Source organism: Serinus canaria, chromosome 9 (genome assembly GCF_022539315.1).
Source record: "Serinus canaria isolate serCan28SL12 chromosome 9, serCan2020, whole genome shotgun sequence".
NCBI classification, from domain to species: domain Eukaryota; kingdom Metazoa; phylum Chordata; class Aves; order Passeriformes; family Fringillidae; genus Serinus; species Serinus canaria.
The window spans coordinates 16,280,884-16,297,031 of NC_066323.1; the positions used below are offsets into that span (position 1 = coordinate 16,280,884).

General features: G+C 40.3%; 1 protein-coding gene across 10 annotated transcripts in view; it reads left to right on the forward strand.

The window, feature by feature from the left end:
* The window catches only part of DOCK10 (dedicator of cytokinesis 10), a 135,718-nt gene that overhangs the window by 91,893 nt on the left and 27,677 nt on the right, over nucleotides 1-16,148 (forward strand). For 9 of the 10 annotated variants that reach the window (XM_050978018.1, XM_050978020.1, XM_018913059.3 and 6 more), the window contains exons 19-32: nucleotides 111-203; nucleotides 2,033-2,156; nucleotides 2,295-2,416; nucleotides 3,065-3,151; nucleotides 3,694-3,786; nucleotides 4,975-5,093; nucleotides 7,357-7,426; nucleotides 9,162-9,275; nucleotides 10,357-10,428; nucleotides 10,833-10,979; nucleotides 12,031-12,114; nucleotides 14,704-14,800; nucleotides 15,405-15,449; nucleotides 15,885-16,060. In XM_050978018.1, coding sequence (XP_050833975.1) covers nucleotides 111-203; nucleotides 2,033-2,156; nucleotides 2,295-2,416; nucleotides 3,065-3,151; nucleotides 3,694-3,786; nucleotides 4,975-5,093; nucleotides 7,357-7,426; nucleotides 9,162-9,275; nucleotides 10,357-10,428; nucleotides 10,833-10,979; nucleotides 12,031-12,114; nucleotides 14,704-14,800; nucleotides 15,405-15,449; nucleotides 15,885-16,060 — 1,443 coding nt within the window. The remainder of the gene's footprint in view (nucleotides 1-110; nucleotides 204-2,032; nucleotides 2,157-2,294; nucleotides 2,417-3,064; nucleotides 3,152-3,693; nucleotides 3,787-4,974; nucleotides 5,094-7,356; nucleotides 7,427-9,161; nucleotides 9,276-10,356; nucleotides 10,429-10,832; nucleotides 10,980-12,030; nucleotides 12,115-14,703; nucleotides 14,801-15,404; nucleotides 15,450-15,884; nucleotides 16,061-16,148) is intronic. The other variant, XM_050978015.1, reaches the window with a different exon arrangement.

The following is a 16,148-nucleotide window of genomic DNA, read 5'->3' on the forward strand; positions in this document are numbered from 1 at the left end:
GATCAATCTTTCATGATAATTGTTTTAAATGTGCATGTATATTAGATATACCAGTACTAGTATCTTCAGCAGAATTTCTCAATGTAATGAAAACATGTTACTTTTATCAGTGCATTTATGGGAAGCCAGGTGGACCCTTATTTACAACCTCAGCCTACACTGCTGTGCTGCATCATTCCCAGAATCCTGATTTCTATGATGAGGTCAGTCTGCTTTTTCTTTCATTAAACGTCTGCCAATGCCACCTGTTTGCCAATGAGACAGAAAAATACCTGTTGACAATGCTTGTGTTGCCATTGCTGGTGTATCTGGAAGGGCTGTGCTCTGGAGATTGACACACAGGATCACGTTTTGTTTTTCTTCTTAAACCAACTCAGTGGATTGTTCCTTTTGTAAGATGTTCTGAGTACAGTTAAGATGCTGTAGAATTAATTAGGAACAGTCCAGCTCTCTAAAATGCATGTCTGGCTTACATTAAGGATCCAGCTGCATCTCTGAATTTAATGGAAACAGTAAACATTACAATGAAGTGTGGAGCCAAGTGTCAGAACAAATCCCTCTCTGACATCCAAGATCTGCAGTGGGGCATTTTGTTGATGCAGTGGTCTGAACAGAATGTACAGTGACGTGTGGTGGCTGCAGCAAGTCCTTCAGCTGCTGCTGCTGAGGGTGCAGCTCTGGAGCAGTTCATGTGGTGGCCTTTGCCAAATGTTACTCACACCTGCATCTTTTTGTCTCACCAACACCAAGTGTTGGCTCCCCAGGCTTCCTGCAGGTGGAATTAATTTCACCCTCTCAGGGACGGGTGTGTTTGATGGCTTGTGAATGTCGACTGTCTGTTCTGGATTTTCCACTACTGCTTTGTGTGCAGTGATGAGACTGGCAAACAGCACAGAGTTTAGAGCCAGCATTTTCCAAACTGTTCTCATAGTCAGTAAAATTTCCTTTTTCAGTTAAAATTTACTTTGATAAAATTGCTGTGGCAAGATCAGCAGATAATGTACAAATACATGTGAAGTATCAATTTTAAGATTTCTGTTTAGGAACTGGGGTGGAACTTAAAGCACTACATTTTCAGAGATTTTGAACTCCTTGTTAATCCTTTACAAGATGTGTTTTGGGGTTTAACACATCTGAAAATGTCTTTCATGTGATGCTAGTCAGCCAGTTGGTTTGGGGAGATGAATGAGGAGCTGAATTCAGATATGAATAGCCAATTTGGCTGGAAGAGGTGTGCACCTGTCCTAAATGTCCCTGGCAAAGCAGGTGCAGAATTTAAAAGAATGGAGCATGTTGAGAAGAAAGCTGTCTTCATCTCTATCTCTGGGTGCCCATTTTATATCTATGTTTATGGTATTAGGTTCTTACCCATAAGCTGGTTTAACACTGGAAGCATTTATCAACCATTTCTAACCCTTACTTTAGCACAGGATTAGCTTGGATAAATTTCATCACTGCTCACAAGAGCAAAGGGTCATTTTTATTAGTTCCTATGGTACCATGTTCTGATTAGTTTGTATTTTTATTCCAATAGGCTAATAATACCTGAAAAACAGTATGTAGGATTTTATGGATGGCATGATCTGGGATTTAAGACTGAGCATAAATTATAAATAAAAGTTTGTTTTCATGTCAGCCTTGGTTACTTGGTCTTTGTCATGAAATGCTTATGAAGCAGTAGGAGAGATTTCATTTTAGTTTTAGTTTGGTCATCCTGAAAATATGAGCACGGGGCTAGCTTTAAAGAGCAGGTGATCACTTCTAAGCAGAGTCCACCACTCTTTAGTTTTGTCCTCTTTCATCATTAATGAAAATATTCCTCCCCAAGACAAAGTTGAAAAAAGCTGTTTTAAGTGATCCTCATCAACAATTTCCTTAAGAGAGCATTTCTTACCATGGGGCAAACATTACCCAGGAAAGGCAGGCTGTCCTTAGACCTCTGTGTAGAGAGATGTCACTCATGTAGCCCATCTCTGATGCCTGGTTTAATTGATTTTTAAACTAAAGTGAGGTGTAACATTTTACATTTCAGGTGAAAATTGAACTTCCCACTCAACTCCATAAGAAACACCACATTCTGTTTTCATTTTATCATGTCACCTGTGACATAAATGCAAAATCTAATGCCAAAAAGAAAGAGGCTCTGGAAACACCAGGTACCTGTAGTAGAATTATTTTCAATTATAAATTTGCATTATATACATTCAAATAAGTTTTTAGCTGGATGTTATTGTCTTCCTTTAAACTTGGTTTTTCCAAAAGTTAAGTTTGGTTTTATTTGTTCTTGTGCACAGTGGGGTTTGCCTGGCTGCCTTTGTTGAAAGATGCCCAGTTGGCTTCCCGGGAGCACCAGGTGCCAGTGGCCAGCAGCCTGCCCCCCAACTACCTGAGCCTGCAGGAGCCAGCAAGCACCAAGGTATGCACTCCCCCCTCCTTGTGGCACAGAGCTGTCATTTCCAGGTGGTTTGCATGAGATCAGTTTCCATTTGTGTTTCTTGGGGAGTGGAAATGGTAAATAGGGTTTCTGGTTTGGAATATTTATTTGTATGTCACTGACTATAGGAACTAACATATGCAGCACTGTGTCCTGTGTTGCTGATTCACAGGTGTACGTGGAAAAAGTGTATTTTGTGTATTCTACAATGTTATAACTCCTCAAAATGTGAATCAGAGTGGTCAAAAAGAACTTCTTCCACAAACTCAGGCCATATGACATTCATTCTCCAGCTGATGTGATCCACAGTCATGATTCATTCTCCAGCTTTGTGGTGTGATATCATATTTTCCTGCTGATCCAGTCCAGCTTGGATTATTTCTGCCTCCTTGTGTTTGTTTTGCCATTGTCATGAGGACAGGGTGGGGCAGGATCTGGTCCCTTGAATGGCAGCCTTGGTCTTGTGCAGAAAAGTGGCTCTGAACTGCAGTGGTGGTGTTTGTGAAAGCACAGCAGCCAGTGCACTTCAGGCACTCTCACGTGCAAAGCTGTGCACTCAAAATTTGATGCAAACTTCTATAAGTAGGAAACAGGTGGAAAAATATGTTTTTGTTGTTTTTGCTTTAACAGCAGATTGGCAGTGACATAAAATGGGTAGACAGTGGGAAACCACTTTTCAAAGTCTCTACTTTCGTTGTATCAACAGTAAATACTCAGGTAAGCCAATATTCCTCTTAGCTCTGTGACCTGCTTACACACAAAAAGTGTCAGGGAATGTCTCAAAAGGGTTTTAAAATCATCCATGAATTTGTTTCTATAACATTTAAAGATTATTTCAGTGCAAAAAGACAAGATGCCAATGATGGAATACATACTTTAGGGTTGCACAGTTCAAGGAAAAAATAATTTTTTTTAACATAATACCAATAGAAAAATTGTGGAATATCAGTTTAAACAGCAAGAAAATAAATTATAAGCACCAGGAAGAAAACAGAAATCCGGGCTTTGAAATCCCATGGGTTGTGAGGAAAAAATTAATCACAACAGTGAAAAAGGATTTGTCAGAGCAGCTGGCATTTAGCAAGCTGTGCTGACCAATGGGTTGGATTCAATAAATTGATTTTCTTTCTGTGGCTCCTGTATGAGATGGTGGGGGCCAGGTGTGTTCATGGGTGTCACAGGTGATTGCTGTAACCAGTTTTGGGCACTAAATTCTAACCATCTATAGTATACATTAATGAGAATGTTTCCTATTTTAGGATCCATACCTGAATAACTTTTTCCATCAGTGCCAGGAAAGGGAAAAGGATCTGTCTCAGCCTCCTACCTCAAACTTTATCAATTCTTGTAAGGTAAAGTAACCCATATAGTACAACCTACAAATTGCACTGTACAGCTGTACAATGTATTTAGGGCTTTCTCTCAATTCATCCCCCACTGCAGAGTTCCAGCCATGGCACAGGTTTGCCAGGGGGCACAGGGTCTGTGACAGCTCCACTCAGATGGACTTAATGTGACAGATGCTCTGCTGGTCACCAGCTGCCTCCCATCTAGAGCAGGGCTGCATCTGCCCCAGCAGCAGCTAATCCAGCCTGTGCCAGGCTCTGATCCCATCAGGGGATCAGGGAATGTTGCCCCAGCAAGGTCTGGGCAAGGGAGCTGTAGAGCTGCAGTGTTGCTGATAATCCTCTCTTGCCTTAAATAACTTCTCTCCTTACCTCCTCTAAAATCCTGGGTGCCATTCCAAGGGCTGCTCAGGGTGTTTGGTGTGTGTAAATCAAGGGTGCTTGTTGCCTCTCAAGTTCTGAAACCAGAAAGAACATCTGCAAAGATGAAGCAAGAGCTGCATTAAATGTGCCTGTGTTCAGTAGAGGTGAAAACCTGTGAGAAGGGAGGAGTGTGACAAGCAAATTGTATGCAACAAGAAATTAACTATGCAATATAACCATAGTAAATAATCTTCCCTAGGGTATTTTGCTTTTATTTATAAATTACTAGTACCTTTGCTAGAAGTTCTGGAACTATTTGGAAATACCTGAAAAAAAACATAGGATAAATTCAAAGGAGTTTGTTTTTTATTAAAAGCTCAATACCTTCTTTCATTAGATAAAATAATAAAATGTCAAGTTAGTGTGTTAATATTAATTTTTACCACTGTGCTTTTAACAAAAGTATTTTAGCCACAACATGTTGAATTTAACAGATCTCTGCATTAAAAACTAGAGTTTTCCTAAAATTATTAGAAAATGCATATTTTTAAAATAGTTGACTTCTTTTATTGCCCTTACATAGTATCCTTAGTGAAATACAAAAATAGGGTTTGGTTTCTTTGGTTTATTTTTTTTTTCCCTTAAGTCAGTATGGCACAAAGTACTGGAATTCTGGACAATAGCTACAGTTGTGTTGATGGTCATATTTAAAACAGGCCTCATGGGGAACCTGTTCTCTACTTGGGTGCCCTGTTTTCCTGCTGCTGGTACACCAGTGGCTGCTCTGCATACTCTGAAAGTCTCTCCCTTTCCTTCTTCCCTCCCTTACAGAATTTGTTGAGGATTGAGAAGATCCATGTGATTATGAATTTTCTTCCTGTAGTCCTGAACCAACTCTTCTGGGTTTTGGTGCAGAACAGTGATGATGAAGTTGCAACAGCTGTGACCAGGTATCTGGATAACCCCTGTGGGATGGACAGAGTTCACTCAGGAGCACTAATGCAGGTGTTGGTCCAGTTAGAGCTGCTCATTTGGAGTTCAGTGGGTGAGAATGCTGCTTCCCCCCAGCACTGGGCTCTGCAAACAGCACGTGGAAGTGTTGGGATCATGTGGCTGGAAATTATTGACCATGGGGGGCATGTCTGATTGCCCTGGGGCAATCCTAGGGAAAGGTTTTCATTCCTGAGCAGCTGAGAGCTTCCTGACAAAGCTGGGTTTCACCTTTGGATTCTGTTTGTCTCTCTCAGCACAGGGAAAGCTCAGCTTCTTGCTGCATCCAATGCAGAGTCAAACAACCAGGTCACACCATTCAGGGGCATTTTTTAATTAGAATATGTCAGCAATAACTGCAAAGCAATAGAAGCATTTTCCAGAGAGCAGGCAAACAACTGCAATGATTTGCTGAGTCTCTCACCCCTCACATAATGAAATTGTCTTTATTGATGCTGTTAATCAGGGCAGCAGGAAAAAAATACTGGCAAGATTATTATTATTAGTCTCTGCAGGAGGGCAGAAAGTTGTGTTGCATTTACTTGTGTCCATAGTGATGTTTTTGTTGTACTTTCTCCAGCAGCTAAACGTGGGGACTACAATACTCCTGCTAGGAAAAAATTACAGCTGTCCTCTGCAAGCCTGTTAGACTGATCTGCTGTCAGTGTTCTTTCTTTCCTTCCACAGATTGTACTTCTGAATTTGTTCCTGAAGAATGATTATTTAGGGAAAATTAAAGGAGCAAGGAGATTGAGTTCCCCATCTTAGCCTTGGAGAGCAAGAGTTTCATTATGCTTTATCAAAGGGTCCTTTTCCAGGGCAAAGTCCATTTTTCCACAGCTATGTACTAGGGTGAAAAGATCCTTTCCTCATAAGTGTGTGGATTTCATCAGTGCACACTGTTATTAAAGGGGGAGAGGCCAGCAAACCTTTGCTGGGGACAGCTTTGTGGCCAGCAAATCAACTACTGCTAAGTCTAGAGAAAATGATGAATTGTGTCCCAGGTGTCAGCATCAGTTAACTGACTGGGGAAATGCTGCAGAGGAAGCAGCTCTTTAAATACAGTTTTCATGATTAGGTGGAAAAATGGAAGGATGTTATTTTTTTTCCATGCTTCAAATTTTGACTGTACACCTGGCCCAAAAAAAAAGGAAAATAAGAAGGACTCTCAGTGTTTTTCTTGCATGTGTGGTGTCTTGTCTTTTGTGCTGGCAGAGCTGATGCCAGTGGGAATATGCATGTCTGCTGTGTGTCATTCATTGACATGTCCTATATATACACACTGTGGTTTGCTCTGAATAGCTTGAAGCAGCTTGTGTTGAACTTTTCTGAAAGCAACAACAACAGAATGAGAGCATGGATTGGCTTATGTGTTGTGGAGGAAACATTATTCCTGTTATACTCATGGTTATTTACTTGTCTGGGGGCCCAGTCCTGTCATCATTTCTCTGTCACATTTTTGCCAGAGCTCATTTCAGTTTCAAATCATAATGAAGGTTAAAAGATCAGAATGCCCACAACTAATTGTCATAGCTTTTGTGTTTTGCTGCAAGTTTTGCTTCTCCTACTAAAAGCAAGAAATGAGATAAATTAAAAATACTTTAGGGACTTAGAAAGCTTTTGGATCCAATAATAAGGATTGCCAGAAGCCACTCGAGTCACCAAGGTAGTCAGAAGGAGCACTTGTATGTGGGCCACAGTCAGGCATAGTATGACTAAAATAGATTAATAATAATTAATCTATTTTAGTCATACTGTTGCTATGCCTATCCCTAAATTCTTTAACATAAAAATAAGATTATAAAATTGCAGAGTCTTAGCAAGACCTTAGCAAGTAGCATTCCTGGAGAAAGTTGCTCTTGCCTCTCTGTTTCATTAAAGTACTCTAATTTTTGTTATCCCTACATATCCAAGGCCTGCATAACATTCAGTTAGTTGATGTTTTCTCTTGTTGTGGTGACAGCACAGTTATTATCCTTGACACTGGGTGCAGTGTTAAGCAAATGCATATAGAACAGCACAATCCAAGCAAGTGGAAAGCCCAAGAAATGACTGGCTTTTCCCAGTGGACAGATTTTGCACATGTTATTCATCATTTGGATCACATCCCTCATGCACTGTTTTAGATGAGCTTAGTAGAGCAGTAAAATGTGAGTATCAAGAAGACTTTCTCTGCCTTATGACAAAAAATAGCTCAAGTTCTGTTCTTCTTTTATCTTGCAGAGTCCTTACCAACATTGTTGCCAAGTGCCATGAAGAACAGCTAGACAACTGCATCAATTCTTACGTGACGGTATGGCTGGTGTTGAAATGTTCATTTTTTTGTGGAGAGATGGGTTGAGTTTGGTGGTTTTACGGATTTTTTCCTGTTTACTCTTAGTTCTACTTGTTTGTAGCTTTTTCTGCATTTGCATCATAACTTTCTGCCACTGAGAGACTCTGCTTAAGAAACTTTAAAACTCTTCTGTTGAGGACAAGCAGCTGCTCAGGTCTCTGCTGCTGCTGCAGCTTTTTTTCCCATAGAACAGCAAGCTGAGCAAGCACAGGAGGGAGAAGCTGCAGTGCATTCAGCTGATAACCAGAACTTATATTTTAGAACCAAAACCTGGTGCAAATGTACTAGCACTGAGCTTTTAGAAGTGTAGGGTGTCAGTCTTTGACATGATGCTAAAGCAAGAATTTCCCACTGTGCAGGGTTTGAGAGAAGGGAAGGGGCAGATAACATGAAAGATTGTGAAACTTCAACTCTACAGTGAGAGGCATTTGATGATGCTTGCAGTCTGTATGAATGTATGTGTTCACAGGTCATGCACCTCAGCCTCTGAGTAGTTCAATTTTAGCCTCAAGTACCCCAGTTTAAGCACAGAAGAATTCTGCTGAGGTCCAGCAGAGCTCTTCAGGCTCCAAAATAAATAAACTATGTAACATGTAAATGTAGTTAATTAAATGGGTATTAAGACTTCTTCTACTCAATAACTTTTAAAAATTGCAGTTGATATCTACTACATGACCAGCTAATAATGTTTGAAATTACAGGTGCTCATTAAGTTGCCCCATAAGTCCACTTGGTCTGTTTTCTCATTTCCAGCAGCAGCCAAAACCCAATAACTGGTAATCTCTTTGTTTTCCAACTGTAAAGAAACAAATGCCTACTTTACAAATGCTGTTTTGGGAATCAGTAAGTCAAGAATTGTGACTCACAATGCAGCAATAATGTGAAATTACACTGACTTAAATAACTGGACCCAGAAGTGCCAAACTGCACAGGGAGAAGCTTATGGCATCTGCTGTGGAAACAAAGCTGAATATTAATAACATGTTTTCAAGAAATATTTGTTTCTTTTGCCAACCTGCTTGTATTGAAAAGATTTTTTAATCCCCACTGATTCCCTGACAGAGCTCTTGTTTTAGGGAAGGTGCAGTGGTACCAAACTATTGGCTTAAATTGTTGAGTATCATGGTAGGTTTATGAGTTCCTAGGTAAATTCCTCCCTTGGGAGCTGAGTTTCAACAAGGGGTATAGTTTTGCCCATCAGTCAGCTGCAGTGGGTGCTCTGCTCCTTTCAGGATGTGGAGTTGTTACCAGCTCTGAGTAGCTGTTGCCACTGGAAGGAAGGAGCAGGTGAGAGGTGACCTGGACAAGGTGGGTGGAAAGCCCTCCACACTTCCTCTGCTTGCCTTTTCTTTTCTTCCCAGGTGGAATGGCTTGAAAGGCAGTTTGGAGGTGTCAGGTTCTATAATCTATTGAATAGTAAATCATAGCACTGGTTTTAAGCAGAATTTCCTCTTGATTCACATTAAGCTGAAATCAACAGGAAGCTGTGTTTAAAACTGAGGTTCTGTAGTGTTGTGCCATTACTGCCAGGGAAATTAAACCTTATGTGAATGGATTATTTAGTCAAGATCTTTTGGCAGCAAAGATTGTCAGCTGTTAGTGGTACACAAACAATTCATCATCTCCTGCTAAGGCTTTTTTATATTTGTTTTAATGCACACTTGAAGTTTTTCATTTTTTCTTTCTTCTTCAGTATGTGTTCAGGACCAAATCATTGGATGAAAGAACTGTCCACGAGGAGCTATCCAAGAATGTGACTGGGCTGCTGAAGTCCAATGAACAAGTAACTGTGAAACAGGTTTTAAAGGTGAATGATAACTTGAGTTAGCACATTTGGAGTTTTACTACTGGTTTTCTGCCTGAAACTCACTTATCTCTTCCTCCTCTTCCTTTTCCCTGTATGACCTTTGTGCAAATCATGTCCTGCAGTGATTCCACAGTCAGACTGAGCAGAGCTGCTGCAGGTTCTCAGCATAACACGTATCTCAAGATGCTGTGGTTTGCATAGTAAAATTTCTCCTGTCTGTTACAGCTCAGTCAGAACCTGAGACCTAATTCTTACACAGTATGATGTGGGTAATTGCTTTTAGGATACTCTGTTTTAATTTTTAACTTGGAAGGTGCAAGGAAAATATTAATTGTATGAAATTCATACATCTGTAAGGTCCCTCCCTGAGCCTTTGGGTTATGGTACAAGAGCTGCCCAGGACTTCTCAGAGGCAAAGATGTGTTCACCTGTTTAAAATGAACCAGTTCTGATTTTCTTTATTGAGCCATTAAGGAAAAAATAGTCTGAAGAAGGCAGAAAACCTGCAGAAATTCTGGGCCACACAAAAAAGTGCCTGTGCATGGGTTTATTGTGGGGAGGTTTGGGTTTTTTTCAATGTATAAGCTTTTGGAGTGCATTTGTTTCACATATATCCTGAGATATTAACCTGTATCATACTTATCACCATTTCAAATGGTATTTGAAGAGCCACTCTGTTCAAGCACCGTCTTATTCTGTGCCAAATTACCAAATATCTGATGGAACTCACAGGGCAGGTTATTCTCTGAGGTTCTCTGCCTCACACCTTTCTGCCATTCCCTGCAAGCAAACCATGAAGACAGTGCTCAGTAGGAATGGGAAGTTTGTAGGAGTGCTGTTTGGAGGCTCCTTATTGCAAAAAGCCACAGTGACAAATTCCTGAGATGGCTTCACCTCTCTCAAGGACATGATCCAGTTTTGCTCAGATACATGGCCCTTAGATTTTTAACTTTATTTGTCACATAGTGTTTAACACTGCCCATTACCAAGGTATGCAATCCATCTGTAAGGAATGGTGATGCATCATTAGATGTTTATCAGGTAATCATTATTCATTCACTCTTTTCCTTCTTTTGAACAGCATTCCTGGTTCTTCTTTGCAGTCATCTTAAAATCAATGGCACAGCACTTGGTTGATACAAACAAAATAAAGGTAAGTTTATATACAAAATCTCTTAGGGAAAATATAAAATGCAGAATCCTGACAAATACACTTGAATGTACTTGAACTTTGCTGCTTGACTGGCCAATAAAATAAATCCTGTGATACTTGATAAAATATTTGGTTGACCTACAAAAACATTATCTTACCTGCTAGGCTCAAACCTGTTCTTGATAGTACAAAGATAGGTTGAGGGTAGGCTGAGGGCATATTTCCCATTTTCCTGTGCACCAGACTCTTCTGTTTGGGCTTTGTGCTCAGAATAGATCCACAGAACTCTAGGAATAGTTTTCTTCTCTGTTGAATGGCCTGTGGTTTGTTGTCTTTATTCTTGGCCTGAATGTTTGATGTGCAGCCTCATGCTCTCTTAAGCTGCTGATCTATTCCCTGCTTAGGTTTCTCGGACTCGGAGGTTCCCAGAATCATTTCAAACTGAGCTGGACACCCTTGTGATGGTTTTAGCAGACCATGTTGTTTGGAAGTACAAAGATGCTCTTGAGGAAACCAGAAATGCAAACTACAGCACTGCCAAATTCCTCAAGGTGAGGTGTTCTGGCATTACAGCACATGCACTTTCTTCCCCATATTTAATGCAAACTCCAGACCAGTCCCATCTAGTCAAAGGGAGTAAAACCAGTTCTGAGTGGAGATGGCTCAATTTCCAAATTCAGTGGAGATTGTTCAGTTTTCTATGGCCTTTGGTCTTTGAGGATGCAAAAGCTTCATGTAAATCTGCTCTAAAGCAATTGTCATTCATTTCTGTCTATGCTCTTAAGAGTCAAAGTGTTCAAGTTTTGCACATTCTTACCTTATATTCAGATGGGTCAAACATTTGGTAAGGAATGTGACGTGAGTTAGACTTGAGCTGATACTCTTTTTTTAAATGCTGTAGTTCTGGATGACTGTGGGTGGATTGACTGTTTCTAATCAAGGAATCATGTTTGAATGTGTGTAGCAGAAGGCTTTGCTGGTTTTGCAGAGTTCAGGAAGTGCAGAGAAGGAGGGAATTCACGATTGCATTCTCTACCCTGTATGCTGACTCTGCAAGGAAATCATGTCAGTAACTGCAGAACCAGGGCCCTCAAAACCTTTTCACCTTCTGTCAATATTTATCCCCAGCAGTCAGGAAGAGCTGTGTTCTCACCACAAAGCAGTGTAGGGTCACCCTTTGTCCCAGAGGGAGAGCACAGCTCAGACAGTGAGCACTGTGGGTTGGTTCCTCCCCAGTCCCTGCCCTGTCCCTGAGGGGATGCTCAGCTCAGCCCCCATCCTCCAGTGGTGGATGCAGTGCTGCCAAACAGGACTGGCTGCCACCAGAGAAGCTTCCTCAAGTGCTCTGTACATTGTGGTGGTTGCTTTAGGCTGCAGACACAGTGAAAATGAAAAGTTTGATTAATTCATTGTTACTGAAAATAAATATAAAAATCAAGGGAGATTCACCAGGTCCCTGATGTTCCTTGACCTGCCTAATACTTACCTCATCTGTGTACATGATTGCAGTGTACAGGGGACACAAAGTGATCAGCCAGGTAACTGAGGCCATCTTTTGGGGTTTTGGCTATAAAATAATAATTATTTTTTCCCCTTTCTTAGCGCTGTTTTACATTTATGGATCGTGGATTTGTGTTCAGGATGGTCAACAACTATATAAGTATGTTTGGAGCTGGAGATAGCAAGGTATGGCTCTGCTTTATTTGTTTGTGTCTGTTTTTCTAAAGTATGTTCTGACAAGCAGAATATTTTTCATATTGAAACTTTTTATGTTTCCATGACTTCACCATGCTCAGAACTCAAGTCAGTGAAAACATTTAGAGTAAATATGGGTTAAAACCTCCTGGGTTTAATAATCCATGTGCCCCCTTCTCTGGGAGTAAATAGCCATGTTCAAACAACTGCTCAGTCTGCATGAGCAGACTCTGCACAGACTGCTCAGACCAAAGACTCCAAGAGACTGAATTTAAGCTTTGATTTTTTGAAAGTACATTTGTCTATAAATATCATCAGCAATTGGCAGTAATTTTATTTGAGGAGAATAAAGTGAGAGCATATTAAAAAGTTATCATTGTGTAAACTCAAGTGAGACTGTAACATCTTTACTTTGTGTGAGTGCCATGCTCTTACCTCATTGATGATGCAAGAAGGTAAATCTGCTCCAAATTAATTTGTGCTGGCTGTGAGGAAAATTCCTTTCAGCCTGAATTTTTTATACAGAACTGCACTAGAAACTGATAGAGTTTGAACAATAAATTTCAAACAACGAGAGGTCCCCGAATTATTCAGTGTCACTCCATTGCTCTTCATCCACCAGGATGAGTCACAGGCTTTTTCTCTTCCATGCCAGAGTTTATGAGCATATATTTAGTAACACAGTGTAGTCAAGATACACACTTTGAATGATTCATCTTTCCCCAGAAAGCTCACAAAGCTTTTGTCCATTAATTTTTTATAATTCTTCACTGGTAATATGTGCATTTGTGGCTAAAGAATGAGATTACTCCAGGTCTGCTTTGCTTTTTACCAAAACCAGCTTCAATCTGAACCCAGATCTTTCCCTTAATCTCTGCAGCAGCTGTAGAGTGGAGTCTCTCAGTTATTAATGTCATAGCCTGAGGTCTGTAATTCTGTAAATAATATTATGCAATCTGAAAACTGTTTCCACATTTCAAACTTCCCTAAATACATTCAACCACAGAAACAGATGTTTAATTAAAAAAGCCCATTAATGGTCAGTGGAGAAGGCTAAGATTAATCAGTGTGCAGAGCAGTGCTTAGCACCTTCTTGGCAGTAAGTGTGTGAACATTGCCAGCATCCCTCCAGACCCATCTGCCAGCAGATTCACTGTGGGGCTGGGACAGATGTGCAGCTGGAGCAGCTTTGTGGCACTTGGAAACAATAGTCACAAAATAAAGTCAGAGATTTCTGACCTCAAGGAGAGAGAGGCCTGGCATCATTTTCATTTCAGTCCAATGCCTAAGCAGGAGTCAGTCTTCTAAATGTGCTGAACGATTTCTTTTTGTGTGTTTTTTGCCTCTTTAACTTGATTATTTATGTATCAAAAAAGATACTGCAATCTGACCTGTCTTTTCAGAAAATTCAACAGTGTATATTGGTGCCTGAATATTTTGTGGGTGTATCAATGTGTAACTGTGCAGTTTCAATATATTGTAATTCTGGATGAAGCAACATAATTTCTGTTCCACGGAAATATCCCTTATGGTATTCCATATTTTGACATTTAAATATTGTTTTGAGAAACATGTATTCAAAAGCTGAAATACCTCATTAGAAATCAGTTCGTTGCTGTGCTCCCTCAAAATGTCACAGTTCCTCCTGGGGAACACATTTCAGATGCTTCACTTCTTTATTTGCCATTAGCATGTCCAGCTAACATGCTGCATTCCTGAAGAGGTACTACAGTGCAGGAAAATATTTTAGGAGGAAAATCTCTACCATCCCCTCCTTGGCAGACTCAGAAAAGTGCATTTTCTAGGTATCCCAGCCTGTTGGTGGCAGCAGAAATGCTACAATTCAATTTTAGTGCAAATTAAAAGACTTTTACAAGTGCTTTCTAATGTTAGGGCATTCAGAGTAACCCTGCTGAATGAAAGCTTGGCCACTGAGAACAGTGAGATGAGATGATGGAAATAAAAATGTGTTGCTGGAAGTGGTGTGTTATCTTTATATCTCAATGTCACATCATTACAGAAGGAATGATAAATCCTTGAGGTAGGTGCTCAGCTCCAAAAATTATCTGGATGGCTTCTTTGAAGGGAGATATTAAATAAATAATACCAAAACTATATATTGCCCAAATTCCTTGGAGGTGGAACTCATTGGCATCAACAGAGGAAGTTTTCACTACTGTTAGTAAGCTCTGGGTGTGACCTGTGTGGCTGAAACTTTATTAAAAAAAAAAAATTCATAATAACTGTGATGGTTGAAAATGTCTGTGGACTGGACAAGACACTTCACTGTGATTCAGTGCAGGCAAGATGTCATCAGAAGACCCAGTGTAGCTGTAATCATCTTCAATGAAAAAATCATAGTTTAAAAATCCAAAAAGCTTCTTTGTCTGAGACAAATTCTTTTGATAACAGAGATGAAAACCACTTGTTTGCTGTTTGTGCAGCTTGGCATAACAAGCTCTAAGGTTTCATTCTTGGGTGTGAGTGGGAAGTTTGAGGTAAATAAGCAGTAGTGGAGCTCTGCCTCACCATTTTCCCTGTTTTAATGTGAACTGAACTATTGCCTGTTGTGATTTTCAGACTTTGCACCAGTTCAAATTTGACTTTCTCCAAGAAGTCTGTCACCATGAGCACTTCATCCCTCTGTGCCTGCCCATAAGGTCTTCAAACATTCCTGGTAAGGCCCCCTCAGGAGGATTTCTGTGCAGCAGTGAATTGGTGGGAGGTTCAAAGAGCAGGTAATAAATAACTCTCTCCAGAGCTGTGTCTGTACATCAGGCTCAGAGGCCCCCAACAGCTTTTCAGGTGTGGTACTTAGCAGTGTGATAAAAATAACGTTTCAGTTGAAAATAAAAATAATTTAAATGTTCAGTTAAAAATAAAATTTCGGTATGCCTTCCTGTAAATAAATGCAGCCTCTGGCAGCTCAGTTAGGGGGTGGGAGGTGGAAGCTTCTCACTGGAAGTTTTAACTGGAGTTTTTGTGATGGCTGATTTACTAAATCAGTAAAGCTACTGCCATAGCCTTGGGAGGGGGTAAACTGGGAGGTACAGCAGGAAGGAGGAGAAGCTCAAAAATGGGCTCTTATCTCCTTTTGACCCCAGTTTTCAGCATCAAAAAATGAGTTCAGTTTTGACACTCAGGGCTTTCTTTTTTGAAAGTAGAAGCTGTTTAGTTCAAATTGGAGTCAAATTATTTAATAAGTGAGCAAATATCTTTTTTACTAATAATTAAAAAGTGCAATTTTTTTGCCTATTTTCTTCCGTTTATGAATAATGAAGACACTGTGACGCCTTCAGAATCAGCACAGGAATATCGAACATCAGGTATGAGCAATGTGACTGCATCAGTGAGCAGGGTCTTACTCTGACCACTGCATTGTGGCAAATCTTCTCCTCTTCAGAGGTGGAATTGCTCTCACTCTGTGTTCTAGAACTCCCCTAGCTTAGGATGTGGGAACAATAATTTGGACTTTGGGCCTGGAAGAAGTCAGTAGTCTAATGAGCAAACAGTTGAGGTTCTCATGTGGGAACATGTATATAAATCATCTTTTATTATTAAATAATAAACTTATATATTAAATAAATAAACTGCATGATTTCAGTAGATAATTATATTAGATTCATTCATTCTGAGAAATGAAGGGGCAAAATGAGACCAGGAAATGCAGGTTTACCAATGGAACATTTGGAAAATGGAGAGGGGAAGGATGTATGTAACCTATGTATTCATTTAAACCTTCTTGTCCATTCTACCCCAAGACATTCCAGAGTACACACTGACCAATGAGTTTTGCCGTAAGCATTTCCTGATTGGAGTCCTGCTCAGGGAGGTTGGCTTTGCCTTGCAAGAGGACCAGGACATCAGGCACTTGGCTCTGGCTGTGCTGAAGAACCTGATGGCCAAGCACTCGTTCGATGACCGATACGCTGAGCCGGTAAAGAAACTGGCTGAAACCTTTTCCATTCCTTGCTCATGCAGCACCTAAACATACATGACACTTCCTTAGCACTGCTTCCTGAGGA